Here is a 22,836-nt window from a genome sequence, read left to right as displayed (position 1 = left end):
TTCTTCTTCTAGCATTTGCCATAGCATATGCTAATTCTGTGTTAGTGCGTTTATGGTAAAATCTAGACATTTAAGATAATTTCTTTAAAAAAAATTTTTTTTAATATTTATTTTATTTATTTATTCCCTTTGTTGCCCTTGTTGTTTTATTGTTGTAGTCGTTGTTGAATAGGACAGAGAGAAATGGAGAGAGGAGGGGAAGACAGAGAGGAGGAAGGAGGGAAAGATAGAAACCTGCAGACCTGCTTCACCGCCTGTGAAGCGACTCCCCTGCAGGTGGGGAGCCGGGGCTCGAACCGGGATCCTTATGCTGGTCCTTGTGCATTGCGCCACCTGCGCTTAACCCTCTGCTCTACAGCCCGACTCCCCACTTAAGATAATTTCTATGTTTACAAGATTAGTTCTATAAAAATTACAGTTATTTGTTCAAGAAAGGAATAAAGCTTTCTAACTCTGTGTTGAGTTTCATCTTCCAAATCTCTATTTTATTTTAGCGTTCTTTCAAAGAATTAACTTGCCAGGAAAATTTCTGCATAGTAGAGAAATAAGAATTAGACATGAAGACAAAGCAAAATGATAACTTTCACTCAAATATACCCAAATACACTTATAGTTAGATCAGAATCCTTATGGATTTAATTAGTGCACCCACCTGGTCATTGATAAACATTGATAAACTGGATGTTTTTTTAGGAACTAGTCAATACACTAGTTATCTTCTACATTGGAATAAAAGAGTGAAGAATGATCCCTTTCCTCAAAGAGTTAACAGTTTAGTTTGTGAGAAAGTCAGACATATGAGAAACTTACTAAAGTTTGTTATGACAGGGGTTATAGTAGATGGATGTGCCATGTATGTGAGGGCGATTGAACTGGGACATCTGTTACCCCACTGATTGCCAGGGTTGATTTGGCTGATCTGGCTGGCTAGGCGGGTGTCCCCTTCCTCCCTCACCACTCCATGTGCATCCCTCCCAAAGCTGTACACTCAGTCGAAGAGGACGGCCTTCCCCAAACAGATAGATGTGCCAAGAACTATGCTAATAGTTAAGTTTGGAAGTCAGTGTAGTTCTTTAACCCAGATACACTGAATTCTTTTTCACTCCTACTCTCAGAGAGTGTCCCTTTTCTGACTCTTCAAGGCTCATTCAAGTTTTGTTGCAACTGGATTTTTAATTTTTTTTAAAAAAATTTTTCTTTTGTTGCCTTTGTTGTAATTGTCATTGATGTCATTGTTGTTGGATAGGACAGAGAGAAATGGAGAGAGGAGGGGAAGACAGAGAGGGGGAGAGAAAGACAGACACATGAAGATCTGCTTCACCACCTGTGAAGTGGACTCCCCTGCAGGTGGGGAGCCAGGGCTCGAACTGGGATCCTTACACCCATCCTTTGAGCCACGTGCGCTTATCCAGCTGCGCTACTGCCGGCTCCCCGCAACTGGATTTTTGAGACTGCATGTTTCTGATGCTCTATCCTCTGAAGTCTTGTGAACCTATCAGTTCTAGGTAATTTCACCACAAATATGCAAACATATAGCACTAGAAAGTGTAGTGTAGAGCTAATAATTTTGTTTTCTAGAAATTCATAGTTTAGCTGTAGATATAATAGATCTATAAGATCAGCAGAAATAGTTCAGGCATTAAGAGATAAAATTCCAACTGCTTATTAGAACTCATGTCTGCTAGTTTTACTCTGTTGCAAGCATTTACCCTGTGTTATTGATGTACAGATATTTGGTTCAAGGCATTTTTTTTCTACACAAGAGTAATGAGTTAGTTGCTTGAAAGTTTAGCTTTATTTCTCTGTTAAGGAACTAAGAAATCAACTCTTTGAAAGCTGCAGTGCTATCATTTCCTCATGTAGCATGTCACCTGGCTTTGCACTCTCTTATTTCATACTCCTAGTAAGATCGACGACTAAAAAAATGTATAAGACCAAATGAAAGTTTTATGCATAATGCCCTTTAGAATGCCTCTCATTTCTTCTCCCCCCCCCCCATTATATAGCAAAACTGCCATCTGGCTACTAGTAATATAGCAAAAATGTTCACAGAGAAATGTTTGCATACTTGAGGTGAAATTACCTAAAATTGATAGGTTCACAAGACTTCAGAGATTAGAGCATCAGAAACATGTACAATCTCAAAAATCCCATTGCAGCAAAACATGAATGAGACTTGAAGAGACAGTAAAAGGACTCTCTGAGAGTAGGAATGGCCAGTGGTATATTTTTTTCTGTTATCTCTGGGCCTGGACCCTTTTTTATATTAAATGTTTCCTTTTCTAAAGTTTAATCTGGATGAATTTAATTCATTTAATTATGTACACATAATTAAAAGCTACATTAAATATAAATACACAGTGCTTACTGTAATTTAAAGGCAAAAGGAAATATAATAAGCAGTGCATATTGCTATATGTGATGTTTGAACACGACTACACAGGTAACCAAAATGGGGTTGTCAGATGTTTGTAACTACTCGTAATGACTAAAGCAGAATTTAGTAGACATAAAATTAAAAGCCAGACTGAAGAAGTAGAGGAAATGAAATAGCAGAGTTTCTGTGAACACCAGAATAAAAAATAGTTCTAGGATTAGTAATGATAGAGTGGTCCTGTCTATATGTGATAAGAGAAAGAAGGAAACAACCTTAACTGCAGTGGGGATAACATATTAAAACAAATTACAAATGTTGATACCAGAAAATAAGGAAGTATGTTATTAGCTAATCATTTGGGCCTTTTGCTAAGTGTGTGTCCAAATAACTTCCTGTGTTGCATGGGATGGACACGAGACAGAGAATTTCAGAAAACAAAGCCTCTCAGATGGGGGAGATAGAAAGGGAGAAAGACAAGACCAGCTGTACTGCTTCATTGCATGTTGTAACACATACACTCAACAGGGTGTGCCCCCCCCCCCCCGCGCTATTAAAATCGCTTTTTTAGTGCTGGAGTGAGATAGAGATGGAGAGAGAGAGGGAGAGGGAGAGGGAGAGGGAGAGGGAGAGGGAGAGGGAGAGGGAGAGGGAGAGGGAGAGTTTACTTTATATAATGGTGTTGGGGATTGAACTTACACCAGCAAGTCTACTTCCCTTGACTACATTCTGTCTTGAATATACAAATGGACCACAGAGACCAAATGTTTTAATAGTCAACAAGCAATTAGAGAGTACTGCATAAAACAATAGCAATTCACAGGAAATTGAGAAGTTTTATGGTGAACTTTAGGGAATGTTAAGATTGAAAAGAAAGGTAGCTAGAATAACAGTAAGACATTTCCATAATACAGTGTATATTTCTTACTATTTAGAGACAAAATTAACATAGAATTATAAATAAAACTTGGTGAGATCTTTACATGTCTTATATCTCAACGGACCTCTAGTGGCATCTCAAATTTTCACTATAGTAAATTCAAATGTCAGTTATAAATGCAATAATAAAAGTGTGGGCCATTGACTCAGATGTCATTGGGTATTGCTTGTCTTTGTAATTTTCCATAGTAAAATGAGAACATTTGAACAAAAACTAATTTAAATTTTCCCCACGAGTATAAGGAAGATACAAATCTAACATATGTGTATTAACATTGTGTATTGACAGAAATAATTGGTTCCTAGACTCAAACTAACTGTTTTATTTACCCCTATGAAAATCTTGTGGGATATTTGAAAGTCTCATAGGCTGTGAACCAATTCTTCTTTGTTTAATATGTCTCCATGCATTGCAGAACATTTAGCAGAGCTGACCTTTGCCACTCTTGTGCCAGTAACAGCTTTATTGTGAGGATGCAAAATACCTGCAAGAATGGTTTGGAAACTCTCAAAGGGCTGCTTGGGAGTCCTGCTCCTCTATACAGCAACTCTAACACAATAGAGTAGATTTGAAGTAAACAGGTTTTATGTTGGGGAGAGTCAATCCGTAGAGATTATTTATTTATTTATTATTTATTATTTATTCATTTAACCTTTTTGTTGCCCTTATTGTTTTATTGTTGTAGTTATTATTGTCATTATTGCATAGGACAGAGAGAAATGGAGAGAAGAGGGGGATACAGAGAGGGGGAGAGAAAGATAGACACCTGCAGACCCGCTTCGCTGCTTGTGAAGCGACGCCCCCTGCAGGTTGGGAGCTGGAGGCTTGAACCAGTATCCTTATGCTGGTCCTTGTGCTTTGCACCAACTGCACTTAACCACTGCACTACTGTATCTGCTCAGTTTAGATAACTATTGCTCACACAATAAAGGGATTAAGAGTAGATTACTTTAATTCTTATTTTGTGAAATTTCATTGTCCTGCAATGATGCAATTCTTTAAATTCGATGTAAGCAAAGAATCAAGAACGTATCTAATTTTTCTCTGGACTACTGATTGCGATATTTTTATTAGACTTACAATTTTTGGTTATTTTTCTCCTTTTGTCTATGTCTCTTTAAGATGATTGCTATACTTTAAAATAAGTTTGAAGCTTAAATGCTTCAGTATCTTCCAGAGGGTATTTTTGAAAATATTCATGCTTTTCACTTAGATAGAATCTTTTTATAGTCTGATATAAGTATGCACCAGTTAAGTTTTTTTCCTAGAGGCTGGAGTAGTATTTAATTTTTATGGTAATATAACTCTTTACTGGTTAAATATTAGAGAATAAGATTTATTTGCTAAAAGAAGAATCTCATATGTTTTATAGTAGTGATAGGTAAGAAGTACAGAAGAAACATGTTACATATTTTTCTTACATTTAATCCCTGAAACTTATTATCTCTAAGTACAAATATTTTAAAAAATTTTTTTAAATTGGGGAATTAATGTTTTACATTCAACAGTAAGTACAATAGTTTGCACATGCATAACATTCCCCAGTTTCCCATATAACAATACAACCCCCACTAGGTCCTCTGAATCTTTCCTGGACCTGTATTCTCCCCACCCACCCACCCACCTCAGAGTCTTTGACTTTGGTGTGATACGCCAATTCCTTTTCAGGTTCTACTTCTGTTTTCTTTTCTGATCTTGTTTTTCAACTTCTGCCTGAGAGTGAGATCATCCCATATTCATCCTTCTGTTTCTGACTTATACAAATATTTTAAAGACACGAAAAAAGAAAACCTTATCATCTGTCCTCACTCTACTCCCCAAGTGGGAAAGGAGAGTGGTCTTAGAGGAACTCACACCAAATAGGACACGTCAAAACAGCTGGATGGTGTTTCTTAAATACTTAACAACAAAAAAAAAGTCTTATTAAACTAGACAATTTCCTGGAAAAAGTTTAGGGAAATTTCATGGACAGCAATAATAGTTTTTATAATTTTGTATAATTAAAAATTATAATTTTATAATTTTGTACCTACTTTCAGCCCACTGCATGCTAGCTGTTGGGCTCAGGGGAAAATTACTAAACTCTTGGGCCCCTTGGAACATACTTCCTAGTATCTTCTCATTTCAACAGTCGTAATTTCACTTGCTCTGTTCCTACCTTTGGGTTCTTGTTTATTAAACAATTTGTTCTATATTATGTCTTACTGCCTCCTAGCCACCAAGTTGCAGATGCTACCATGACACTTCCTAACCACCCTGGGCAGACGACCTTACCTTGTGTTCTGGAACCTCATCTCTGCAGAGCCCTACTCCACTAGGAAAGATAGAACTACGGGCTGGGGGTATGAACCCTGCCAACATCCATGTTCAGTGGAGAAGCAATTACAGAAGTAACATTTTTTACCCTCTGCACCTCATAAAGATTTTTGGTCCCTACTCCCAGAGTGATAAAGAATGGGGGGGGGGTAGATAATATAATGGTTATGCAAAGAGTCTCTCATGCCTCAGGCTCTGCAGTCCCAGATTCAGTCCCCTGTACCACCATAAACCAGAGCTGAGCAGTGCTCTGGTTTAAAAAAATAAAATAGGAACCTTCCAATGAAGGGATGTGGAAGTCTGGTGGTGGGAATTGTATGGAATTTTACCCATTATCTTATAATTATTATTAAATCACAAAACAGGGAAAATTTTTGTATCTATGACACATATCATCATGTCTGCTACATAGCAGGCATTCAATAATTGTATTATTATTATTAATTTTTATTATTTTTTAAATCAGACCATAGTTCAATTCTGGCTTTTGTTCATTGGGAGCCTGAACCTGTGGCTTCAGAGTCTCAGATCTGACAGTCTTTTGCATAACCATTATTCTGCCTCTTCAGCTCAATAACCATGTTTTAATTTAGCAGACGAAGTACAAACATGTAGGGTGATTGCTGTGTTTATGACTTTTTTTTTTGCCTCCAGGGTTATTGCTGGGGCTTCGTGCCTGCACCACAAATCCACCTTCTTCTTCTCTTTTTAAATTTTTTAAATTATCTTTATTTATTGGTTAGAGACAGTCAGAAATCGAAAGGGTAGGGAAGATAGAAAGGGAGAGAGAGAGAGAGACACCTGCAGCCCTGCTTCACCACTTGCAAAGCTTTCCTTCTGCAGCTAGGGACTGGGTTCTCCAACAGGGGTCCTTGTGCACTGTAACATGTGTGCTCAACCAGGTGCGCCACCACCCAGTCCCCACTTTTTTTCTTTTATTGCCCTTGTTGTTTAGCTTGCTGTCATTGCTGTTCCATAGGACAGAGAGAAATTGAGAGAGGAGGGTAAGACAGAGTGGGGGAGAGAAAGACACCTCCAGAACTGCTTCACCGCTCCGCTTGTGAAGCGGTTCCCCCCCCCCCCAACTGGTATCTTTGAGCTGGTCCTTGCGCTTTGTGCCACGTGTGCCTACCCTGCTGCGCTACCGCCCAACCCCCTTGTTCGTGATTTTTTAAAAAAAATTTTCTTCTCTTTTTTTTTTATTTATAAAAAGGAAACATTGACAAAACCATAGGATAAGAGGGGTACAACTCCACACAATTCCCACCACCAGAACTCCGTATCCCATCCTCTCCTTTGATAGCTTTCCTATTCTTTAACCCTCTGGGAGAACTGGACCCAAGGTCATTATAGGGTGCAGAAGGTGGCAGGTCTGGCTTCTGTAATTCATTCTCAGTTCTCTGAATTGCTGATACTGTTTGGCCAGCAGAGGGAGGCCAAGATCCATCTCAAAGTCAAAGAACTCTGGGAGGAGGAAATTTCTACTCAGAGAAGCAGCTGTTGAAAAAGAAATGATCCCAGAGGGGTGGTAAAAGACATACAATTTTCAGATATAAGAGGAATAAAGTGTGAAGATATAATGTATAACATGGTGACTATAGTGGCTAGTATTTTATTGTGTAATTGAAATTTGCTGAGAGATGAACTTGCATTTTTGCACCAAAGAAAAAGTAGTGAGGTGATGGATGTGCTAATTTACTAGATGGGTGATAATGTATACAAATATCAATTTGAGACAATGAATACTTTAATTATATTCTGTATAAACCATACCTCTGTAAAGTTAAAAAATTAACATTATGTTGTGTCTTCCTGTTATATATTATTTAACCAATTACCCAAATTATGACAGTTGTAGCTAATTTAATATATACTTTGTAAAACACATATTATTATTATGTAATTTTTTTTGTACAGAGGAAAATAGCATTACATAAAAGGAAAACTATTGGAAATATAAGAAAATGTGAGGGCGGAGGGTAGATAGCATAATGGTTATGCAAATAGACTCTTATGTCTGAGGCTCTGAAGTCCCAGGTTCAATCCCCCGCACCACGATAAGCCAGAGCTGAATAGTGCTCTGGTAACAAAACAAGATAAGACAAAACAAAACAAAACTAAATGTATCAAAAAAGAAAACTACAAATACATATCAAATATGGAATGCAGGTCCGCTGAAGACCACACTTTGAATTAGTAGAAAAATAATTATTTGATTAAAATGGTTCAGAGGAAACTGCTTAGTAATTTGAAAATAAAAAAGTTTTAACTCTTCTGACTTGTGCTGTGTACTCACTGAACCAAATGAATTGAAATGTCACCTGCAAAACGAGTAATAAAATGATAAGAATAGTCATGTACTATGGGTTTTAGGTGAGTTATGTATTAAGTAAAAAATATTTTAATTAAATTTTCCAAAGTAACATACATAATAAATGATTGATTTGGATTTGGACCTAGGTAAATTGGTCAAAGTATTTTAGAGTTGTACTAAGGGTAAACAACAGAATGCAAGCATTGCAGACTCTCTGTGTATCTCTCTCACATTTTTGGCTAGGAGCTTGTCACACAGTAAAAAGTACTGAGTAACAATGTAGGAACCTATCCTTTGACCTATGAGTAACAGGAGGGAAAAGTAAACTGGGAGCCAGCCATCCACGGAGGGATTATTTAAGGATGTTAACCTCAAACTTTTAGACCTCTAAGCCCGAGTGTTTCATGATGTTCTCTCAACGTTTTACATGGGACAAAACTACCAATTTTGGCAGTAGTCATTTGTTTTGCATTATTTCCAAGTGACTGTCCCCCCTTCAGTGAGTGAAAAGCTGTGACAATTATTCAGCCAGATGGCAGGTAACTGGACCCCATCTTCACCACCACCCAGAGGTTTATAAAACCTAAATTCCAGCTTGAAATTAGGTGTTTCTTTTCCTTTTCTCTCTTTCTCGCTCTTTTTTTTTTTTTCTTGATCATACAAGCCTACTATCCAGGAATCTGTGAAAATTTCAGTTTTTTTTTAAATTTAAAATAAAAAAATCTTTTAAAACCATACTACTGCTCAGCTCTTGCTTATTATAGTGGTGCTGCATGCTGAACCTGGAACTTCAGAGCCCCAGGCATGCAAGTCATTTGCAAAAACTTTTTGCGGAACCTTTTGCAGAATCCTAGAGGGCCTCCAGCCTTGTGAGCACAGCAGCCTAGTGGCAGTGTTCTCACCCTCACGTGCCAGGACCGCCAATCGGTTCCCTGGGAGGTCTTTATGTTGTCTCCCTAGCTCCGTCAATTTTTTTTTTAAATGAATTGATTCTTTTATTACTGTCAAATACTTAGTCTCCAGTAACAACTTTTGTCTTAAAATCTTTTTTTCCCCTGGAATACCAGGGGAAATAGCCATTCTGACTCTCTATAGTTGCAATTTCCCTGACAAAACTTAACCATGATTTTTTTCCCCTTTTCTTTATTTTATAAAAAGGGAACACTGACAAGACCATAGGATAAGAGGGGTACAACTCCACACAATTCCCACCACCAGAACTCTGTATTCCATCCCCACCCCTGATAGCTTTCCTATTCTTTTTTTTTTTTTCATTTTTTAAACACATCATTTTATTTTATTTTTGTAGTTGTCGTTAGATAGGATAGAGAGAAATGGAAAGAGAAGGGGAAGACAGAGAGGGAGAAAGATAGACACCTACAGAACTGCTTCACCACTTGTGAAGTGTCGCCCCTGCAGGTGGGAAGCAGGGGGCTTGAACCAGGATCCTTAGGCCAGTCCCTGCGCTTTGCGCCAGGAGCCCTTAACCCACGGCGCTACTGCCGACTCCCCAGCTTTCCCATTCTTTATCCCCCTGGGAACATGGACCATTGTGGGAATGCCGTCAATTTCTTTGCACCAGTCCTTGCTTCTTGATTAATTGACCTTTACAAGTCCTGGCAGCACCGAGCCTTCCTTTCCGCTAAAAGTTTTTCACTAAGCTGGGCAGGAGTGACCTGGGCTGCCCGGCAGTTCCGCCCTCTTGGTCACGTTACCGGAAGTGACAGCCGTGGTCAGAGGTGCGAGCGCCGGGGCACGAGGCTCCAGGACGGGACCCGGGAACAAATGTCAAAGTCCCAGCCCTGCTGAGGCCGCTGAGCTTGCTCTGTGCCCGGGAGCCCCCTCCTCTCCCCGCATCCCCTCTGCTGCCTTAAACACTGAGCTGGTGAGGGGAAACAGTTTCTGGCCGGCAGGAGTCATCCGCACTCTAGGGCTGGGTGAGTCGCCATATATATGCACAGCTGGACATTCTCTGTCCTTTGCTTGTCCTTTGAGCATTTTGCCATTTGGGATCCAAGTCCATTTGGACTTTTTTTTTCCTTTTCTTTTCTTTTCTTTTCCATTTTGGACCTTCGATTCACTTGTCGGTCATTTGCCTCTTGGGACCTTTGGGACATTGGAGGTGCCATTTGGTGCGTGTGATAAAGATTTTGAGAGCTCTATTGTTCTTTTGTGGAAACAAAACCATAGATAATCCTAGGAAAGGAAGTACATTTATTTATTTATTTATAAAACTTTTTAAAAAAAAAATTGAAACCACTGTATATTCATATGCAATTTTTAGAAATAGTAAAAGGAATCTTATGCATTTCTTTTTGTTTCCCTGACAGGAAACATTATATAACTATATAGTACACTATGACAGACAGGAGGCTGACATTAACACAACTCACTTATCACATCCTACATCTTACCTTGTAACAATTTCTAAGTGCTGCTGGTGTGTGTATGTTAGGAAATTTTGTAATATAGTTTATCTTGACTGTATTAAAAAAAGGAAGTATATTTTAAAAGTAACATGGCAGATTGACTCCATAAGGAAACTTGATGGGCTTGAGTGCATGAAAATTACAGTACTTTCTACGTGAAAAAATACGTAGAGAAATCAACATCAATGGAGAAAATAGCTCTGATATATATGGTGCAAATTGTTAATGTTTTTTGTATATTGATGGTCTTGCAACTTGATTAATTGGCGCAAGGACCGGCGTAAGGATCCTGATTGGAGCCCCCGGCTCCCCACCTGCAGGGGAGTTGCTTCACAAGTGGTGAAGCAGGTCTGCAGTGTCTATCTTCTCTCCCCCTCTCTCTCCTCCTCCTCTCTGCATTTCCCTCTGTCGTATCCAACAATGACGACCTCAAAACAACAACAATAGTAATAACTACACCACCACCACCACCAACAAAAAACAACAAGGGAAACAAAAGGGAATAAATAATAAAAAAGAAAATGTACAAATGGCTAATAGTTTTGGTAATCACAAAATCAAAACACAACCAACCACTAGAATGGTTTTGTGGGAGTTTTTCATGGAAAGATGAGCAATCTAGTCTCAAGTAATATAAATATATAAATATCTGTGTATTTATGTATTTATTTGAGTCAAGATTTCATAGTTTTGAGCCACTTTTTTGTTCAGAGAGACAGAGGAAAATAGAGAGAGGAAGAGACACCAGAGTAACTTGCATGTAGTGAAGTGTGAGCCTGGACTGTGTGCATAGCAAGACCAATGCCCTCTCCTATGCTCTCTCTGGCCCTTAGTGCTATTATTGGTATAAAATATGTATTGGCATTTTATGAATTGTGTCAGGTGTCGTGATACTGCTAACTGGTAACTTCTTTCAACACCAAGTCTCTGTAATCTTTCTTGTAGGCCAGTTTGGTAGTGATGAATTCCTTTAACTGTTGTTTGTATAAGAGGTTTGTTATATTGCTTCAGTTTACTCCTGTGAGATGAAAACTGCATATTTAAACAGAATTTCCCCCCTAGACATCTCTAAATCTTCTTTGCAATCAAAAACATTTAAGCCTTATTCAGCCTGATTATTGTTACATTGTAGTTGAGAAAAAAGAGGTCAGAAATAAGGTTGTATGTTTATATATTACTTTATATTTTGACAAGCTGTTCTAAATTTATATATTATTTTATACTCATCAATCTATATGATACAGGATAATTATTAGCATCTTAGTTATATAGATTTCAAAATATGGCTTATGGAATTAAGTTCTAAGGATTTAAAGTTAGTTATTGGCTGGTAAATTCTATTTCCCTGTAGTTTCTAATTGAAAACGGAAAGTTAAATTCTCTTGTCCTTACAACTCAGAAAACAGGAAAATAGTTACAATAAATCAGTAATAATAAATGTATTTTGTTAATGCCATACAGTCTATTGCATTATAACATGCTAGGGAGCTTGACAGGTGTTTTCTATAAACATAATCTCATCTAATCTCTACCATTTTGTAAGAGCATTGAAACAGACATGGAAGGGATTGGCATCTTATTGGCCATGGTAAGCAGAAAATAAGGGAAATATTAAATAAAAAAATCATGATGATTATGAACTTTCGAGGTCTGAAATTTGGTGCGACTACTAATAAAAATAGAGCTGCACGAAAAAGGAACATAAGGGAAGGTGATTTTTTATTTTATTTTTTTATTATGTCTTTTGTGTACTCTTCATTACAGAATACCCCTCGAACACTCTCTTACCCTCAATTTGAATTCTTTAAAGCACTTAATTTGCCAAGATAAAAAAAATAAAAAGAAAATTCATCTGCATGCTACAGTAATGGTTCAGAGACTGAGATCAGATGTGAGAATACAAACTGTTAAGTTTCAAAGTAACTGTCAGCAGACACTTGCTTGGAATAGTGTGAAAGCTTCCCTAAGCATATTTCAGTGGAGGAAGTTTGCGTTGGGACAACTTGTTTTTCCACGTAGCCAGATGAGACAGTTCTTTGAAAAGCAAACCAGGCTACAATTACAGTGTGTGGAGGCAGACTGGCTGTGAAGAGGGTAATGACTGGTAATTAAGCAGAAGTTTGCTGACACAGAGTCTGATGGGAGCAGTGATCAAGACTGTGTGCATAGTTACAGAATGTGAGTTTCTGTAACCCCACAACTACATCCGTCCAAGTGAACAAGGATGGGGAGAGACAGTGCATTATTAAACGCTCACACACGGTGCCAGCAAGCATGTACAAAATGGTCCTCCAGGTCAGAGACAGGTCTCTTCCCACCCACATCCCTGTACAGTGGCCACAGGTACAGTTACAGTATTAATTACTCACAGAGAAAAAGCCTTCCATCTCTTCTGTAATTGGCAGTTTGTTTCAATATTGCTTTATACTTTTTAGGAAAAAACCAAACAGAATAACAACAGAATAATGCTTCCTTTTGGACTTAAGGCTCCTTTAACTTAGAATCCCGCCCCTTTGTAGTGCCTGTTCTCCAGAGCAAGTTGTCAGTTCTTTTTCTTCCCTACTTTTGGGTCTCCTTGAAATGTGTCTCAGCCCAGGAGTGTGGACCTATGAGACAGTCAGACTTTAATCCTCCCAAAACAGATCACGTCTTAGCTTGTCTTCCACTTGGTATTATACCTAAACGCTTCCTCTTCCCTTTCCTTCTCTTCCCAAGTACCCCTTTTTGTAGTATGATGTGGCAGAATGGGAGGGATGAGGAAAAGAAGTACCAAATCCTCTCATACCAGTTCTCTGGTTATCAAGACAGAAAAATGGTCCACAGTGATAGAAAATTACAGGTTCATTTTTGTAGATTGATTAACAGAGATAATTAAAGTTTTTCTTGTGGTACAGAATTTATTTAAGAATATTTTGGGGGGAGTTGGGCAGTAGCACAGCAGGTTAAACGCAAGTGAAGGGAAGAGCAAGGACTGGGATCCCGGTTCGAGCCCCCGGCTTCCCACCTGCAGGAGAGTCGCTTCACAGGCGGTGAAGCAGGTCTGCAGGTGTCTATCTTTCCCTCCCCCTGTCTGTCTTCCCCTTATCTCTCCATTTCGCTCTGTCCTGTCTAACAACGATGACATCAATAACTACAACAATGAAAAACAACAAGGGCAACAAAAAGGGAAAATAAATAAATATAATAAATTAAAAAAAATTTGGAATTGGTTGCAGGGATTTAATTCTATAACTCCTCCAACTGTCTTTGGGTATACTCAAAGACAGCTGGAGGAGTTATAGAATTTGGTTTCCTTCTTTCTGAGTTGCTCCATGGTGATATGAAACACTCATAATTTATTTACTCTTTGTTTTTTATATTTAATTATTAATTTTATATTTATATATTTAATTTTTATATTGAATTATTGGATTGAGACAGAGATAAATTGAGAGGGGCAGGGGGAGAAAGAGAGGGAGAGAGAAAGAGAGACATCTGCAGCTCTGCTTCACCACTCGTGAAGCTTTCCTGCTGCCGGTGGGAACCAGGGGCTTGAACTGGCTCCTTGTTTGTGCATTTAACCAGGTGTGCCATTGCTTGGCCCTTTTACTGACACTTTGTTCTGACACACTTCATTTAAATGTTGCCCTTAATCACCTTTCCTCCTGACTGGTTGATTTTTTACTGTTTTTTTTTTTTTTATTAATAGCTATCATATTTGAGATTTCATTTATTACTGGAAGTACCTAGTTCCTCCCGTTGTTCCTAGATTCTTGCTGGTTCACTACAATTTTAGGTTTTTGTATCTTAGCCAGTAGCGAGCGGGTGGTATTTTCAATATCTTAGCAATTTAGTTAACCACATCAATTTGCAAATATTTTGAATACCAACCAGAGTTGTGGGATATGTATTAAAAATAAATAGAAAAAATAAATAGACTTTTAAGAAATCAGTTTTATGTTTACAAAAATATTGAGCAGAAAGTACACCTCCACTGCAGTGTTAAAGCCTTGTTTCAATTACAGAGACCTAATGCTGACACATTTTAATTAATTTATTCTCATAGTTCAATGTAGGATTTATTCTATGTGTATTTTTTTAAATTATCATTTCAGTACTATACAGAATAGTTTCTTGCACTGAAAACCTATAATGTTTAACATGGTAGCCACTTCTCCATGTATTTGTTGAGCACCTTAAATGAGTCTGGTTTAAATTGAGGTATATTTATAATTAAAAATTAAACAAAAATAAATTGAGGTATAAATATTGGGTTGCAATACAAATACACCTCTGATTTAAAAAATTTAGTAACTGAAAAAAGGTAAGACAGATAATTTTTAAGTATTGCACATGTATAACATATATAGAGAGCTAGGTAAAATATTGTTAAAATTAATTTTATGATCTTTTTTGATAAGTTCATCTGCAACTAAAAAGTAAACTGACTTTTAGTGGTTATCACTGGGGGCGCCAGCGCTTCCACACTACGATCATCATCTCTGGCATTATGCTATTCCACTGCAGAATACTGTGCCCCAGTATGGTTCTGTAGCCCCCATGTCCACTTGGTCGATTCCAAATTATATTCCTCCATGAGGATAATTTCTGGAACCATCCGTTCCACCCCGGTTCCATGGCTGCCAGTTCTTAGCAACATTGCCCCACCAGATATTCTTAGGGATGTGGCATCATCTAAGTTCATTTCCCACGTCTACGCTTGACCGGACCTGCCAATATACGCGGATATCTTCGCCCACCCTGTCCAACGCTTGACGTCTCATCACCCAATCTGGTCCCCTACGCCTACACTGAACTTCTCTGTTCCAGTCTCTTGGAAACAGAGCTGGCAGTCAGCTGAGGTAAAGAACAAACACCTCATCACAGACCCCTGCAAGCGTCAACCCGGCTTTGACCTAGCTAGCACGTTATGATTGGGCCCTCTTCAATTGCTATCGCACAGGCCATGGCCGGTGCGCCGCTATGTTCCATCGCTGGGGAGCCAGAGACGACCCGAACTGCCCCTGCGGCTACAGACAGACTATGACCCACATAGTCAACGACTGCCACCTCTCCAGATTCAAAGGAGGTCTCGAAACTTTACATCAGGCTCAACCTGACGCTGTTGACTGGCTACGGAAGAAGGGCAAACGCTAGAAGAAGAAGAAACTGGGGGGTAGCGGGGGGAGGCATTGAACTTTGGTGGTGGGTGTGGTATGGAACGATTCCCCTGTGATCTTATGATCCTATAAACCATTATTAAATCACTAGTAAAAATATTAAAAGAAAAGAAATAACGTTTAGGGACCAGGGAGATGCTTCTGTGTTAGAGCTTAGGATCCGTATGCTTGAGGCCCCAGAGAACCCAGCTTCGATCCCCAGCCCTACCATATACCAGAACTGAGTGACACTCTTGTTTCTCTCTCATAAATCAATCTTAAAAATTAATGCCACTTCTTTTTGTAATCATTTTTTTCATGTGACTACTAGTTTAGTTATAGGGACCAAGGAGATGACTGAGCAATATAGCACATACCTTATATGTATAGTTTTGGATTTGATTTCTGACACTGTGCTAAAAAGAGAAAGAGAAGGCCATTATCACAGTTGTGAGGTTGTGTATCATGGTTTTGATTTTAATTTCACTAACCAAGGAAAAGATGTAAGTTATCAGTGTGGCTCACATTTTTTTTTTTAAGATTACGATTCTCTAAACTTTGATATGCACTACTTGTCAAGAGTAAATAATAGGGGCCAGGTGGTGTCGCACTTGGTTGAATGCACATGCTACAATGCACAAGGACCCAGGTGTGAACCCCTGGTCTCCACCTGCCGGGGGAAAGCTTCACGAGTGGTGAAGCAATGCTGTAGGTGTCTCTCTGTCTCTCTCCCTCTCTTTCACCCCCTTCCCTCTCGACTTCTGGCTGTCTCTGTACAATAGTAAATACAATAATAAAAAGTTAAAAAAACAAAGAAAGTAAATTAGAATTCAATTTTCCAAAAATATTTTTGCATTGTTCATATGGAATGACCTCATAATGCTACACTATTTTCTTCTACTTTGTAGTATTCAGGTTGGTCAAGATGTAGGTATTATTATGACCTTTTTGTCTTTGATTAAGAACATTTGGGATTACTGCAAAAAAAAAATAAGGAAACAAAATTTAGGGAAAGGAAAGACATGGTCTGTTAGGGTGACAGAAATGGATTATTATCAAACAAGTAAAGTTTAGGATTAAGCTTCAGGGCCTATCACTTCCAACACACTAGGAGGATTCTAGTAGTAACTTCATAGGACATCTTTCTTTTTTAAAAAATTTTTTATTTATAAAAAGGAAATATTGACAAAACCATAGGATAAGAGGGGTACAACTTTGCACAATTCCCACTACCAGACCTCCGTATCCCATCCCCTCCCCTGATAGCTTTCCTATTCTTTAACCCTCTGGGAGTATGGACCCAAGATCATTGTGGGACGCAGAAGGTTGAAGGTCTGGCTTCTGTAGTTGCTTCCCCGCTGAACATGGGCTTTGACAGGTCGATCCATACTCCTATCCTGTCTGTCTCTTTCCCTAGTGGGGAAGGGCTCTGGGGAAGCGGAGCTCCAAGGCACATTGGTGGGGTTGTCTGTCCAGGGAAGTCTGGTTGGCATCCTGCTAGCATCTGGAACCTGGTGGCTGAAAAGAGAGTTAAGATACAAAGCCAAACAAATTGTTGACCAATCATGGACCTAAAGGCTGGAATAGTGCAGATGAAGTGTTGGGGGGGAGGTGTCCTCCATTTTGTAGATAGCTAGTAGGCATATTTTAGTTATATTTCAAAGGGCCTGTAGCTATACTAGTGTTTTGTTTTGTTTTTCCTTAAGCCTGAAATCTGATCCAGGTTATTGTCTGGGGAGATGATGCCATGGCTGGAAAAAGGACCAGAAAGCTGGATCAGGGAAGAGAGTAGCTCCCTAATATGGGAAAGGGGTATAAACATTGTTGACTGTAAGCCCCATCGATTTGATGCTATCTGGGGCTCATCACAGGACATCTTTCTTTCTTTATTTCCCTCTCTCTCTCTCTCTTTCTTTTTACTAGTGATTTAATATTGATTTACAAAATTATAAGATAATGGGGGTACAACTCACCAGAGTTCTGGATCCCCAATCCTTCCATTGTAAGTTATAGAAGTTCTTCCAAGGTTGAAGATATGGCTTAACTATTATTTCTACAACTATCTGTCTAGATTTGTATATATTTGCCTTTTTAAGTTCCCATCTTCTCTTCCTTTCTAAGTCACATATACATCTATTATTACATCCCAATGTCCCTCCCTATTTCTTCCTTTCTCTTTGGTTCCTGATGGAATTGGAGTTCAGAGCTCTCTGGTCATCTTCCCCTGATCATTTATCCCCCACTGGGAGTATGGATCAAAATTCTTTTTGGGCTGCAGAATGTGAAAGGTCTGGCTTCTTTTTTTTTATATTTATTTTATTTATTTATTCCCTTTTGTTGCCCTTGTTGTTTTATTGTTGTAGTTATTATTGTTGTTGTCGTTGTTGGATAGGACAGAGAGAAATGGAGAGAGGAGGGGAAGACAGAGAGGAGGAGAGAAAGATAGACACCTGCAGACCCGCTTCACCGCCTGTGAAGCGACTCCCCTGCAGGTGGGGAGCCGGGGTTCGAACTGGGATCCTTATGCCGGTCCTTGTGCTTTGCGCCACCTGCGCTTAACCCGCTGCGCTACAGCCCGACTCCTGTCTGGCTTCTTTAATTGCTTCTTCACTGGACATGGGCATTGGTTTGTTGACTTGTTTCTATCTTTCCCTAGTGGGGAAGGGCTCTAGAGAGGTGAGGTTCTGGGACAAACTGGTGAGGTCATCTACCCAGGTAAGTCAGGATGGAATCATGATAGTGTCGGCAATTTTGTGGCTGAAACAGCAAGATAAAAAGTGAGGAAAAATAATTAATGAATGGGAATAAAAGAAAGAGTAGAGCAGATGAGAATAGGGATCTTAGCGTGGCAAGAAGCTAGTAAGTCCATTTTAGGCATGTTGCTAGGAATCTACTACTATAATGTTTTTTGCTTGAGTCTGATAGATAACATGGAGTAGGACAAAAATATTGTCTGAGAAGATGGTGTCAGAGTAAAGGGCTAGAAAGCTGGATTAGGGCAGAGAGTAGCTTCCATTTTTGAAAAAAAAAATCTATGAATAAAATTAACTGTTTACCCCATCCACCTGACCCAGGGCCCATATATACATACACATATACATATATATATATATATATATTTATTTATCTACACAGAGCCTGTGTAATCTCAGAGTTCCAATTGGTCTGAGATCGAATTTCATGGCCACAGCTGTGGACATTTAAGGCTGCATTCATTTCAGGACTAGTCATCCTTGAGTGTGAGGGCAGGATGATCTAGCCTCTTTTTGGAGATTGGGGCAGTCCCTAACATTGCTGCTTAATAGTGAGGGCAAAATCCTGGATAGACCTGTAAGAGTGCTTATGATGACTACTGAAGGTGGAAAGAGGGATCCACTAGAGTTCTAGGCACGGCATTTTCTTTGTTGATCTAAAAGTAAGAAGGCATTTAAAAATTTTATTTATATATTTATTATTTATTGGATAGAGACAGAGAAATTAAGAGAGCTGGGGAAGATAGACAGATAGATAGATAAAGGAGAGAGAGACACACCCGCCACACTGCTTCACCACTTGTGAAGCTTCTCCCTTCCCCACCAGGGGCTTGAACCTGGATCCTTTAACGTTCTAACATGTATGCTTAACCAGATGTGCCACTGCCTAGCCCAGAAAGTTTGTTTTTTAATCATCACTGGGACTTCATTGCTCTAGGCTGATTTTCTCAGATAGAAAGGCAGGGAGGGAGGGGAGAGAGAGAGAGTGAGAGTGAGAGAGAGAAACTATAACACTGAAGCTTCCTTCAATGCAGTGGGAACCAGGGCTCAAACCTGGGTCATGAACATGGCAAAAGCAAATGCACTAAGTAACTTACCTTGATACTATGAAGTAAATATATATATAAATATATTTAAGATTCATTCATTAATGAGAGAGGGCACATTTGTTACTAGGGACCATATGCATACTACTCTGTTGTATTATCCACTGTGAATATCCTGGGCCACTAAGAAGTGAGTTCTTTTAATCACAACCTGTGCAAACATCTATCTCTCTTCGTCTTACCTTTGACTTCCTTTTGACATTATTTGTGTAAACACTGGAATGATCACAGGCATTTTCTATTTTCCACTACATTGAAGAAAGACTGAATTGGAGCTGTGATGAATTTGGGTTTAGCAGGGTATGTTTATGTGACTTGTGTATAATCAAATTGCTCTAGCTGTTTAATTTCAGAAGCATCTCGGGAACATCCCCATTCTCCACTGCTCAGTGACCCTGGTTTGGGACACTGGACTGAAAGATGAGAGTTGGCAGTGTATTATGAACTAGTCTTTGCAGGCTTGGGGGCAAAAACAAATTATAATGGAAGAGAAAAACGGTCTATGATGTTTGAAGTTAGAAAAGTAGAGGTAAAATTTTCAGATAGTAAAATTGGGAGCAGAAGTTTCAGTTCTCAGTAATGTCTAGTTTCAAGGGATTATCTCTTCTGTAAGGAATATTTGATATTACAGTATTCTAAATGACAGAGCCATCATATACACACTACAGATTTTCTTTCTTTTTCTTGTTTTGGAATTCAAAATAAAATTGGCTTTATTGTAATTATTGTATTTGTAGGGCACAGATTATTGCAGTACAGCAAGCGATGAGAATGTACATGCAGTCATATATGGTGGATCAGAGAGCTAGCATAGCACACAAGATTTTTTTTTTTGTTTTAAAAAATATTTTATTTATTTGTTTGGTAGAGACCAAAAGAAATTGAGAAGGAAGGGGGAAATAGAGAGGGAGAGAGAAAGAGACACCTTCAGACTTGCTCCACCATTCATGAATGAAGCTTCCCTCTTGCAGGTGGGGAGTGGGGCTTGAACCTGGGTCCTCGCACACGATAATGTGTCCACTCAGCCAGGTGTGGCACTAGTTGGCTCCCTTGAAGCACCTCTTGAGACTCTGCGTGGCAGGACAGCGTGGCCAGGGATGGTGGAGGCTCTTCTCTTCCCACTGAGGCTGTGCAGCTTGCTCACTTTGTAGAGAGGCTGAAAAACACCTTAGACATCTCTGTAGTCCTCGTTTGCAGAGATCTCCAGGAACAGACTGGCAAGTTCATTGGCCAGTTCAATGCCTTGGCGAGTCTGTACCTGCCAGCCATGCAAACGGTCCTATGCTGCCCACAGTGATGACGGGGGGCCTGGGAGTCTGCTCATCTGCAGGAATCAGACGCCCCTTGTTAAGGGGCAGACACAGGATTTCATGGTTCAATTTTCCAGACCCTTGGTACCACCATATGCCATAACCAAATGATGTGTGATCAAAATAAAAGTCAAAAAAGAAACAAACAAACAAAAACAACAAACAACAAAAAACCAAACCAAACCAAAACACACACATACATGAGGTATACTGCCATAAGATTTTCAGTATAAAACCAAGGAGAGGATTAAAAAATAAACCAAGATACGTTGCTCACAGTTGTTTTCAAAGTTTGAGGAGGATTCTAAGGGGGTCCCTGAGATCCTTTTCTTCACGTCAGTGACTTAAAAAAATTGTTTTACAAACCAATGGGACTACATCAAATTGAAAAGCTTCTGCACATCCAAAGAAACTATTAAACAAACAGAGAGACCCCTCACAGAATGGGAGAAGATCTTCACATGCCAGACATCAGACAAGAAACTAATCACCAAAATATATAAAGAGCTCAGCAAACTTAGCCGCAAAAAAACAAATGACCCCATCCAAAAATGGGCAGAGGAAATAAACAAAACATTCACCACAGAGGAGATCCAAAAGGCTAACAAACATATGAAAAACTTCTCTAGGTCACTGATCGTCAGAGAAATGCAAATTAAGACAACACTAAGATACCACCTCACTCCTGTAAGAATGGCATACATCAAAAAGGACAGCAGTAACAAATGCTGGAGAGGATGTGGGGACAGAGGAACCCTTTTACACTGCTGGTGGGAATGTAAATTGGTACAGCCTCTGTGGAGAGCAGTCTGGAAAACTCTCAGAAGACTAGACATGGACCTTCCATATGACCCAGTAATTCCTCTCCTGGGGTTATACCCCAAGGACTCCATAACACCCAACCAAAAAGAGGTGTGTACTCCTATGTTCATAGCAGCACAATTCATAATAGCTAAAACCTGGAAGCAACCCAGGTGCCCAACAACAGATGAGTGGCTGAGAAAGCTGTGGTATATATACACAATGGAATACTATGCAGCTATCAAGAACAATGAACCCACCTTCTCTGACCCATCTTGGACAGAGCTAGAAGGAATTATGTTAAGTGAACTAAGTCAGAAAGATAAAGATGAGTATGGGATGATCCCACTCATCAACAGAAGCTGACCAAGAAGATCTGAAAGGGAAACTAAAAGCAGAACCTGATCAAATTGTAAGTAGGGCACCAAAGTAAAAACCCAGTGGTGAGGGGTAGACATGTAGCTTCCTGGGCCAGTGGGGGTGGGAGTGGGCGGGAGGGATGGGTCACAGCCCTTTGGTGGTGGGAATGGTGTTTATGTACACTCCTAGCAAAATGTAGACATATAAATCAGTAGTTAATTAATATGAGAGGGGGAAATCAATTGTATGTCTCAAAGTTTCTCAAAAGACAAACTGAATCTTTTTAATATATAGGCTGTGTATTTGATATACGGACTCTCTCAAAAGCCTAGACCAAGTAGATTAGAAGCTTCCAATAGCACAGCTATATACAAGATACTGGGTACTGTACAGCAAACCATAACAAAGGGACTTTTCAAAGTTAACCCAATTAACAAATAAAGTGATGATAATATTAACTATCGATTGTCTTTTTGAACCCTAAGACAGCAGGAACCTCACATCTTTACTATAGAGCCCCTACTTCCCCCAGTCCTGGAACCCTTGGATAGGGCCCACTTTCCTGTATGCATCTCCCATTTCGAACCAAATAATATTGCATCCGCCGATCACAACCTACCAAAGCAACGATTGCCACCTCAATATGCTTCACCTCAGACTGTATCCAGAGACTTCACGTGTGGAATGACAACCCTTCAACTTCATTACTCGGGTGAGACCTTTCCTTTTATAGTACACTCTAATTTCATCTCAGGTAGTCCACTTTCTAACAAAGTCCCATAATCTAGATATACACCAGTTTCTGTGAGAGAGAGCTTATGTGCACACGTATCCATAAACTACTGCAAAATATATACCTGAAAGCAAAAAGTACATTAGAGTTTGCAGTGAGTACCTCCCTAACACTTCCTCTCCACTATTCCAAGCTTGGGATCCATGATTGCTCAACAAATTGTTTGGCTTCATATGTTAACTCTCTTTTCAATCACCAGGTT

General features: G+C 39.3%; 1 protein-coding gene across 1 annotated transcript in view; it reads right to left on the bottom strand.

Moving 5' to 3' along the window:
* AMBN (ameloblastin) overlaps positions 1 to 18,742 on the bottom strand; it is a 56,803-nt gene extending 38,061 nt beyond the window's left edge. The window contains exon 1 of the mRNA XM_060188455.1: positions 18,643 to 18,742. Within this exon, the coding sequence (XP_060044438.1) occupies positions 18,643 to 18,742 (100 nt within the window). The remainder of the gene's footprint in view (positions 1 to 18,642) is intronic.
* Between the last annotated feature and the right edge of the window lie 4,094 nt (positions 18,743 to 22,836).

This window comes from Erinaceus europaeus, chromosome 3, assembly GCF_950295315.1.
Source record: "Erinaceus europaeus chromosome 3, mEriEur2.1, whole genome shotgun sequence".
NCBI classification, from domain to species: Eukaryota; Metazoa; Chordata; class Mammalia; order Eulipotyphla; family Erinaceidae; genus Erinaceus; species Erinaceus europaeus.
The sequence above is the reverse complement of the archived record's forward strand: the minus strand, read 5'-3'. Positions and strand labels throughout refer to the sequence as shown.